Raw genomic sequence first — 10,653 nt, forward strand, 5'->3', positions numbered from 1 at the left:
GATTATTAGTAAAGATATTTTTGAAATTTATAAAAATTTGTTAGATACACAACATGTACGAAATAATTATCACGGAAAGAATGTACTTAACTTAATTGCACATTGGTATAACTTAATTTATGCTACCAATTATGTTTGTATTTACAATATTATATTATATTATATACTATATAACCAAATAAATGTTTTTTTAAAATATTATTTAGTAAAATGTGAATTGCATTTCCTTTATGCCACCAACTTGGGGTAGGCAAGGATGACTGACTAACGACTAATGAGTAAAGGCATGTCAAAAGTCAAATGGAAAATGACGTATACAATAGGCCGTTGCTATTTCATTTTTTAATTGACTTTTGTTTTAATAAAATAAATAAAAGCCAAGGCTATTTCATTTTTTTAATTCACTTTTATTTTAATAATAAAAAGAAAGGGCCAATGCTGCAAAGCTGTAGGCTGCAAGCTGCAAGCTCCTCGTTTATGTTACAAAATTCTGGTTTATTTTAGTGGCTGGCCACGAGTCTTGATATAATACGCGGTTGACAGCATCGTGACATGTCGGCAAAGTTTATTAGAATTTTTCAAAATGCTTTTGCCGTTTGATAAGAAATTTCAAAAATCATGATTGAGTTATAGGTTCGTCAAAATATTTAGAACTTAATACAATTATAATCTGTGTTTTAGAATTGACAAATCACCTTAAAGCCTTCAATTGTCAAAAGATGGATGAAGGTTAATGGTAGAGAGTTGATTCAGTTTTCAAAGTAATAATTATTTTTACTTATAGAAATTTCTCTTTTGAAGAAGAAATAGTTAATAACTTTACACTCACCAAAAAAAAAATTTATAACTTTACAACTTGGCAGAATAATATGATAATTAATATGTAGAAGCATTAAAAAAAAGTTTAATTACCATTTAATTTTTATAGTTTTCAAACATTTAATAAATTGATTTTTAATTACAGAATTTTTACATCTTAATTTCCAAAAGATTCCTGTTATTAATTTTTTTTAAATCCGTGAGTTAAAAAATTTAGCACAATTATGAGAATTAAAAATATAAACTTTAAAAACTAAAAAATTTAGTTATTAACTATAAGGACTAAAATAGATAAATTTAAAAATTATAACAATACTAATTAAACCTAAAAAAAATAACTTGTCACTTTTAGTAATTAAACTAGACAAATGTTAAACAGTATTTTAAAGATAATGTCTAAAGAATAAAAAATGGAAATTTTAAAAATATTATTAATGTATCTCATTATAATTATCTTAATGCAATTTTCAATAAGAAAAACTTTCTATTATTACGGACACTAGCAAGACACACATTAAATTATGTATTAAATTGGTGGAATTTCAAAGTTTAGGTTAGAAAAATTAAAAAAAAAACGACAGTAGAAAAATTTGTTCACAGTTGTGAATTGAAATCAATAAGGATAAATATTCTTAAAATAATATCTATATATTGGTGAAGTTTTAAAGTGACTGAGTTTAGCTATGAATTACTAAAATTTAATGTAATAATCTTTATTGAAACCGATTGAATCAAGAACCAGCCTTAAAAACATTAAAACTTGATTAGACATTGTGTGTTTGAGGTGAGTATTTATGAAATTAATTTTGATTAGAAATGATTTTTAAGTAAAGTGATTTAGGTTTAATAGCGTGTTTGATTTTTTATTGATTCAATAAAATCATGGTGTTTTACAATATTTTTTATGACTGAAATATGTTTTTGGTACGTTTGTATTTTTTTAATTTTGGTTCTTGTAATTTTTTATTTATTTTTTAATCTTTGTAAGTTTGTATTTTTTAATTTTAATTTTTATAAGATATTTTGTTTATTTTTAATTCATGTTTTTGTGTTTTTTTTTTTAATTTTAATCCTTATAATCACGAATTTATGGAAATTATAAATGAAAAAATAAAAAAATAAACAAAAAAATTTCAAAAATAAACATTAGAAAAACATAAACTTATATAGACTAAAATTAAAAAAACAACTTATAAAGATCAATAATAAAAAAGTGCTAAGCAACAAAAATATATTTAAGTGTTTTCCTATCACGCTAAAATGTAGCTTTAAGTCTCATAATTTTGTTAACGTGATCTACTATGTTTTCAAACATACTATAAGTCTTTTTTATTATAAGAATAAGTTAACAATAAATTTCAATATCTTTTTTATTCAACTTAAAAGTTACTTAAAATTATTTTAATTTAAAATAAATTTGTGAGATCAAATATAGATATTTATCTAAAGTCATGTTTAATGATATTTTAAACATAATTTTGGATGACTCAATGTGAAACAAAACAAGATTTACTTAAATAGAATAAGAATATTTTTTTGTCAAAATTGCAACGTCCAATTGTGACACGTGGCAGTCAATATTACTTGTTAGTGGTATGGGAAACCAACATGGCACGATTTTTTTAAAATAGGAGGACCAAATTTGTGAATTAAATTACTGGGAGATCAAATCCAAGACTGAAGATAATCTGGGAGACCAAAAATGCAATTTTACCTTTTTTTTTAGAGGATAAAAATAAATTGAACAGATGAAAACCTTTTTTTTTTTAAGAGAGAATAAGAATAAGTTGAACAGATAGGATAAAAATAAGTTGAATAGATGAAAACCTTTTTTTTCTAAGAGAGGATAAGAATAAGTAGAACTGATGAAGATCAATCATTTTGTGGTATGATCAAGTTTTTTTTTGTTACGTGTTCGAGGGTTCCACAGCTTAAAAAAATATTTAGGCTTAGTTTTTTTTTTTTGTTTTATTCTCACATGTTAGTTTATATGCAATTTTGGTTCTATTTTTTTATTTGTTTGCACTTAATCCTCGCAATTTATTATTTTATTTATCATCTTTAATTAAATGTTTTATACGTTTTTATTTGCTAATTTATACTAATTAATAATACACCTTACTTTTGTTATATTACTGTTAATTGTTAGATGGAATTTTGAGGTGAGAGAATTAATTTAAATAATTGGGAAATTATGGGAGGTAAATACAAATAATTAAAGTTTAAATGTTTTATACATTTTTTTCTTCACTAATTTAGATAAATCTATTATATTCCATACCTCTGTTACATTTTCATTAATCGTTGTATAAATTTTTTTTAAAAAAATAATAATTTAAATAATCAAAACAATCAAAATCAAAAAACAACAACTAAAGTAAGAAAATTAAAAGAAAGTAAAATATCTAAATGGCGCTCCAACTAGAATGCAGGTCCCGTGCAACTTATATGTATATCTTATTCTATATTAATTCTATAAATATTTAACCATCTCATTACATAATTATAAAAAAAGTTCTACATTAAAAACCAATCTATTTCAAGAAGTAAAAATGATTAGTGTAAACTATATTTTCGAAGGCGCATGCTCCGATGGATATGTTTATTTCTTTGTGTTTGGTGCACAAATAAAATTATTCGGATATCACAAGTATTTTTGGTATTTTTAGTTTTTTAATATTCTGAATATTTTATTTAATTCCACGGACAATGATGATTAAAAGACAATATTGCTCTTGATAAAAAGTTAAACATAACATATTTTAATCATTTAAGGCGACTCCTTTCCAAGATCTCTATGTCATAGCTCTACCACCGCGGCGGACTCTGTCATCGTCGCTCCTTTCTAGATCTTTGACGCCGTCGTTCTTCTCTAGATCTCTATGCTGCAACTCCGACATCATAGCTCCACCATCGCGGCTCCGTCTCTATATCTCTAATGAAGTCGCTCCTCTCCAAATCTCCAACGCTATAGCTCCGCTACTATCACTCCTTTCCAGATCTCTGACACTGTCGTTCCTCTTCAAATCTTCGACATCGCAGCTCCAATGTAACGGCCTATGAAGCATCGACATCGACACGAACACGTGGACACCTTTAATATTCAAAATATAAAACGTAGTATGAGTGTTGTGTCGGTGTCGAACAGTGTAAAGATAAAGGCAGTTGAAAATGCATAAATTAGAGAAGAGGAGGTTGCAGCATATGTGTGAAGGGTAACTGCCCACCATTAGCAAAACACCCAAGACTCTCCAAAATTAGGTTCCCACCTAAAATGCTGTGACGGCTGGTGACTACATCCACCTCTTCATAGACAACCAATACTCCACAAATCATAAAATGGAAAATTTATGAAACACAATTATGTAAATAATTTACAATTAAATAAATAATAACAACCAAGGGCCAAACAACTAAAAGAACCTTAAGACTATTAAAAAAAACATTTAACCCTTGCACAAGGTTCCAAGAAAAGAATCTAACTGTTCAAACAATATTCTTAAATCTATTTTGTCTAAAAAAATTTGACCATCATATACAAATTTATTTACTTGACCACGGTAACCTACACCCTTTTTGAATAATTTTTTTTAATACACACAAGTATTGTCTTTGTCCAACTAAGTTGGTTTTATCGCTCGAATTTTGATCACACACAAAAAAAACTTTCCCCACTTAAACTAAATTTCAGGGGGTAAAAACTAAAAAGAAAGACAAAAATGTTGCTAAACCACAATTTGATCAAAGGAGAGAAAGAGAACACCGTTGGTTCTATCATAGTGTCTGTCTTACCTCTTACCTACGAACGAGGCAAAGACCTTTTCAAATGGTCAAACGCAAAACCTCTCCATGTCTTAATCTTAAATAAACACTCTTTCTTCAATTCTTTCCAATTTCAATTCCATTCCTTTACTTTCATTTCATCCTCCACAATTTTCCAATTCCATTTCTCTTTCCCAAATTCTCCCTAAACAAGTAACACCAATAAACACAAGCTTCTCTCTTTCAGCTCTTGGAGGGTTTCAATTCTCCATTGTGATCCCTCATCTGGGTACCTTTCAAATTTGAGGCACCTTCGATCCTGTGGTCCAAGTTTGCAGCTTTGACTTTTTTTCTCAACATGGGTGGGAGCGAGAGCTCGAAGGGTGTGGTTATGGGTCGTTTGGTTGAGTGCATCAAGGAGATTTCTGGGTTGCCAGAGTGTCAGAACTTGTGCAAGAGGGTGTATGGGAATTTGGTTCGCAGGGTGAAGCTTTTGAGTCCTCTCTTTGAGGAATTGAAGGATGGTGATGAGTCCCTCAGCGATGAACAGCTTCAAAGCTTTGAGTCTCTCTTTGTTGCTTTGGATTCAGCTAAGACCCTTTTGAAGGATGTGAACCAAGGGAGTAAGCTTTATCAGGTATGGCTTTTTGGTTTTTGTGAAGCTCCCCAAGGGTTGAATTTTGTGTAGTTTTGGTGTTTTGCCTAAAGGGAATAAATCAACTCAGGAATGAATTTTGGGAATTAACTCAATTTTGTCCTCAACCAATGACTTATGTGTAGTTTTCTTATATAGCTTGATTATAATCCAAAATTAACTCAGGTGGCATCAAAATATCTAAGGAAACTAAATAATATGCCCAAGCTTTCTTTCTGAGAAAATTAAAATAAAATAGAAAAACAAGGAAACAGGGAAATAGAATTAGGATAGTATTACAATCTTAACACTTCGTTGGGCCCTTGTAAAGACTTAGTAGAGATGTTGTCAAGTTTATCCTTGGAACAAACATATGAGGTCTTGATGATGCGGAGACAATATTTTCTATAATAAAATGACAATGAAGAAATCGTAATCAAATTGGCAAAATAGAAATCTCAAATGTAGGAGTAAATGAAACAAGGCTTAACCAATACGCTCAACTTAGGAAGAAAAGAAAGAGAAACTTAACCACTAGCTAGAAGATACACTCAATCCTTAACCACTTAATAAAAGTAAATCAAACAAGGCTTAACCATAATAATTGCAGAAGCCGTCAATGTCATCAATTGATAAAGAGAGGTTTAACCACTATGTAAGGTAGAAAAAAACAAGTTAATATCAATGCTTAACCACCCAAAGCAGAAGCTGCTCACATCACCAATGCTTAACCATCAAGGGCAAAAGCAAATAATGTCCAAATACACATAACCAAATATTCAAGACTTGTCATAATACGCAACAGTAGGAGAAATATTGAACTGAAGAAAACATTTAAGATCTTGATAACCTTGAGCCTTGTGAAATGTATGAAAGAGACCTTATAGGCAGTATAAACACAATGGCTACACTTTGGAATGGTAGAGAAGAATAAGATCTTGATTTGTAGGAGAGAAGAGAGCAAAAAACTGAGAAAGGAAAAGAAAAAGACAAGCTTTGATGGTCCTGTGCAGCAGAGGGAAAAACCTCTTTTCATGGTAGATGCCAATGCTCTAATCACACACACACACACACACACACACACACACACAGATGCTTAAAATTTAAATTCTAAAATATGCTGTATTCTTGAAACGAGGCCTTAGCTGTGCAAGTTTCTTCCGTGTGTACAGTGCATTAGCTGATATATGTTTCGTTGTGGACAAATATCATTACAATTAGAGTAACAGATTATAACATCCACAGAAGCTCTGTGCTTTCTGGTTCAGTTTTGTTACCCAACATGTTAGTTGATACTGACTGTTAATTTTTGTCAAATTAATTATGTGTCTCAGGCTTTGCGGAGGAATGATACAGCAGATAAGTTCCAAAAAGTAACTGAAAAAATTGAAGCTGTGCTCAGTGAAATTCCTTACTGCAAACTTGAGATATCAGAGGAAGTTCGAGAACAGGTAAACCTTTATCATACTATATTGGAAGGAGACCAGCAATGCTATATAGAATTCCATGATGATTCAAACTTTTCCCTTTTCCCTATTATTTCTTCTAGTCATATTTGATTTTTGTGCTTTTAAACTTCTTTATGTTTTTGGCAAAGAGAATGGGTGGCATCTTAAGTACGTTATTTTTCACAATTATTTTAATCCTTCAGATTGAACTGGTGCATGCTCAATTCAAAAGAGCCAAAGCTCAAACAGAATTTGCTGATATACAACTAGACCTAGATATGGCAGTGGCGCAAAAAGAAAAGGACCCTGATCCTGCTGTACTGAAGAGACTTTCTGAGAAGTTGCATCTAAGGACAATAAATGACCTAAGGAAAGAGTCTAGTGAATTACCTGAATTGTTGATCACAAGTGGTGGAGAACTAGGCGACTCTTTTGAAATGATCACATCCCTTCTCAGCAAACTGAGGGAATGCGTGCTCACAGAAAATCCTGAAGTTGGCACTGGTGAATGTGAAAAATTGTCAGTTAAGCACAGGTCTCCCGTGATCCCAGATGATTTTCGATGTCCTATATCTCTTGAACTAATGAAAGATCCTGTAATAGTCTCCACTGGTCAGGTATAATCCGAGATTATCTTTGTACGTGGGACTGTTCTAACGTATAAGTTATGATTATTCATAAACTTTCTGCTTTCTTTTGCAGACATATGAAAGATCTTGCATTCAAAAATGGCTTGATGCTGGTCACAAAACCTGCCCCAAGACACAGCAGACACTTGTGCATACAGCCCTTACCCCTAACTATGTTTTGAAGAGTTTGATTGCTTTGTGGTGTGAAAGCAATGGCATTGAGCTACCAAAGAAGCAAGGGAGCTGTAGAACAAAGAAATGTGGTGGCAGCAGTCTTTCAGATTGTGATCGAACTGCTATTAGTGCTTTATTGGATAAACTAATGAGTAACGATATAGAACAGCAAAGGGCAGCTGCTGGTGAGCTCAGGCTGTTGGCTAAGAGGAATGCAGACAACCGAGTATGCATTGCTGAGGCAGGAGCAATACCACCTCTTGTAGATTTGTTGTCTTCTTCAGACCCTCGAACTCAGGAGCACGCTGTTACAGCACTTCTCAATCTTTCCATCAACGAGAGTAACAAAGGAACTATAGTAAATGCTGGAGCCATACCGGATATTGTAGATGTACTGAAAAATGGAAGCATGGAGGCTAGAGAAAATGCAGCTGCAACTCTCTTCAGTTTATCGGTTCTAGACGAGAATAAGGTGCAAATAGGTGCAGCTGGAGCTATCCCTGCTCTAATAAAGTTACTTTGTGAAGGTACTCCCAGAGGTAAGAAGGATGCCGCTACTGCTATCTTTAACCTATCTATTTATCAGGGAAATAAAGCAAGAGCTGTAAAAGCTGGTATAGTAGTCCCACTGATACAGTTTCTGAAGGATGCTGGGGGTGGAATGGTAGATGAAGCACTAGCTATTATGGCAATCCTTGCAAGCCACCATGAAGGCCGGGTAGCGATTGGTCAGGCCGAGCCAATTCCTATTCTTGTTGAGGTTATACGAACCGGCTCTCCACGCAACCGAGAGAATGCTGCTGCTGTCTTGTGGTCACTATGCACTGGAGATCCGCTGCAATTAAAACTAGCAAAAGAACATGGTGCAGAAGCCGCACTGCAGGAGTTGTCAGAAAATGGAACTGATAGAGCTAAGAGAAAAGCTGGAAGCATATTGGAACTCTTGCAGCGAATGGAAGGGGTTGATAATCTGCAGAATTCATAGTCCCAGTGTTGCTTCGCTATATAGCTCATAGATGGTCTGAAAATTATGTATTATAAACCATGCCACGTTAAAATAGTGTATTCATCTTTTTTTGTTTTAAATGCTGTGATGTGTTAAACTGTGCAGGAACTTTGTATTATGTTTGGTTGTCGTTTGTCTGTATAGGAAATGCTGTAAATTGCCTATTGAAGATGCTATGCAAGGATTATAAATGGAATAAGTTTCTGCCATTGTCTGTCACCGCAAAGTTTGTAATTCTTGGAACTTTCTGTCGTAGTAAAAGCCAACATTTAAGGCTGTAAAATTGCTAGTGGAGATATAGTATTCTCATGCTTGTTCGATTGATATATTACCAAGCCTGGAATCGTGTCCACGCTCTGATCAAACCATACTTGGAATTCATCTTTATAAGTTCATTAATAATATTATGTGTTATCGTAGTAATATTTGTAAAAGTAAGAAAATAATAAGAGCATGATAAGAACTTATCATGCTTCATATTGTAAGAGTAATGACCACATGTGTTTTTACTCTACAATTTTGTTCAAATGTGATTAGGATTTCTACACTTCATATTGGTGAATTTGATCTTTAAACTTTACAATACATGTGGATTTAATTCTTTTCAACTTAAAAAAATATAATGAAATTTTAAAGGAAGAATTAAATTCACATATTTTTTAAAGTTTGAAAATCAAATCCATCGATATGAAAATATAGTTACTTTGATCATGATTGACCAAAAGCCTAAGAAATAAAAGCATTTTTTCAATCTATTTATCTTATCCTATAACCAAGTGGACCGGACATCAAGTAAAGATATAAACGTAAAAGCTAATTATTAATGTTTATTCAACGTAACTCGCAATCCATTGATCATGACATAAAATCCAACACATTGCAAGTGTGTTTAGGTTCACATTAAATCATCCAAAATCATGCCAAAATATTAATTAACACAATTTTAAGTAAACAATTACATTTAATTTCACAGTTAAATCCAACATTGATTAAGTTAAAAGTAATCTGAGACAACTTTTGTGTTAAATAAAAAGTTTATATTAAATTTTACCACTTCTAAAATTGAAGCATCCAAACTCTTCAAAATTAGAAATAAGTCCCCTCATACTCTGAAGAAAAAAATAAATTTCAAAATTCAAAACTCTGAAGAAAAAAATTAAAATTTCCAAATAGAAAGGTCAAGTATTAAAGAATAAACGGAAGTCATTGGATTCTTTAAACCCTAAACCCATTAACAAATGTAATTTCAATTAATATCATTTGATTCCGGTTAACTATATAGTTACTCAGTAAATATATTTAACCGAGATACTTGCTCTCAGAAAATTTAATTGGGTATCAAGGAAAAAAAATAAACTGAATATTTTGAAATCGTAAAAGGATATCTTCTTCACCAACGAGAAGAGTGTACAAAACCTACGGGTTTTCATATGCAGTTTCAAAGGGTTGCACTATAAAGGAGAGACCATAACCACACAGAACAAGAGCAATAATATCAATTCAGAACGTAATAGAAAACCAACACTGTACCCAAAATGTCACACAGTAATTCAAGAAACAAAGTAAAAGAGAAACACTCTTATTGCAAATGTCACAACGGCATTAATTAACAGACAAAGGGGAAAAAAATCAACACTACTTTTTATGATCATTAAATGTAGAACAATTTAAATTCCTAAGATATCATTGTTCTTGAGGAAAACACTCGTCAAGAGCATCTTAGATTCTAGAGAAGCCTTAAGCAAATTAAAAACCTGACAACCTGTTAAGAACAAAAAGACATTATCTGTTATCAAATAGACCTATACAATTATTGAAAGTGTAGAAGAGAATTTTTCACACATAAAGATCTCCATGTACCAACTCATGAAGGATCAACATGATTTTATTTAACATTAGCATCATTCATCTCTTCACCATTTCTAGCTTTGAGAATTTGGTGCTGACTCCAGCCTGACTCTTTTACTTCCAACTTTTGTAGAGGTTTGTGACTTCATGTCTCTGGATGCAGGAACATAGCCATCTTTACTCACCTTCACAATAAGCACCAACTCCAGCAGCACATCGTTTCATAGAGTAATAGGATTTGACTGCATACCACCAGTACTTTCTGAGGCTGGTTTTGGGGGACCATGGATTGGAGACTCATGTAATGAAATTCTGCAATGATGGTTGCATAAG

The 10,653-nt window shown here is 32.0% G+C and overlaps 1 protein-coding gene and 1 long non-coding RNA gene across 2 annotated transcripts; one reads left to right on the forward strand and one right to left on the reverse strand.

The window, feature by feature from the left end:
* Positions 1–3,535: 3,535 nt before the first annotated feature.
* On the reverse strand, positions 3,536–4,123 carry LOC121174309 (uncharacterized). The gene is made up of 2 exons (XR_005890311.1): positions 4,047–4,123; positions 3,536–3,913 (listed from the first exon to the last, which is right to left on the reverse strand). It is a non-coding gene; the product is annotated as an uncharacterized lncRNA (long non-coding RNA).
* Positions 4,124–4,552: 429 nt separating this feature from the next.
* Positions 4,553–8,681, forward strand: LOC100777452 (U-box domain-containing protein 14). Its single transcript, XM_003556197.5, has 4 exons — positions 4,553–5,218; positions 6,550–6,666; positions 6,867–7,280; positions 7,366–8,681. Exons 1-4 carry the CDS (start codon positions 4,940–4,942, stop codon positions 8,449–8,451), a joined length of 1,896 nt encoding a protein of 631 aa, XP_003556245.1. The 5' UTR covers positions 4,553–4,939; the 3' UTR covers positions 8,452–8,681.
* Positions 8,682–10,653: the final 1,972 nt, after the last annotated feature.

The sequence above is a fragment of the Glycine max genome, chromosome 20 (assembly GCF_000004515.6).
Source record: "Glycine max cultivar Williams 82 chromosome 20, Glycine_max_v4.0, whole genome shotgun sequence".
Classification (NCBI taxonomy): domain Eukaryota; kingdom Viridiplantae; phylum Streptophyta; class Magnoliopsida; order Fabales; family Fabaceae; genus Glycine; species Glycine max.

What these genes read in the sequence shown, in the direction of transcription:
- LOC100777452 (XM_003556197.5), top strand. Translation starts at nt 4,940, where the DNA reads ATGGGTGGGAGCGAGAGCTCGAAGGGTGTGGTTATGGGTCGTTTGGTT. An exon ending in AAGGGAGTAAGCTTTATCAG is followed by an intron (nt 5,219 to 6,549) that starts GTATGGCTTTTT and finishes TATGTGTCTCAG; the next exon opens with GCTTTGCGGAGGAATGATAC. An exon ending in TAATAGTCTCCACTGGTCAG is followed by an intron (nt 7,281 to 7,365) that starts GTATAATCCGAG and finishes TTTCTTTTGCAG; the next exon opens with ACATATGAAAGATCTTGCAT.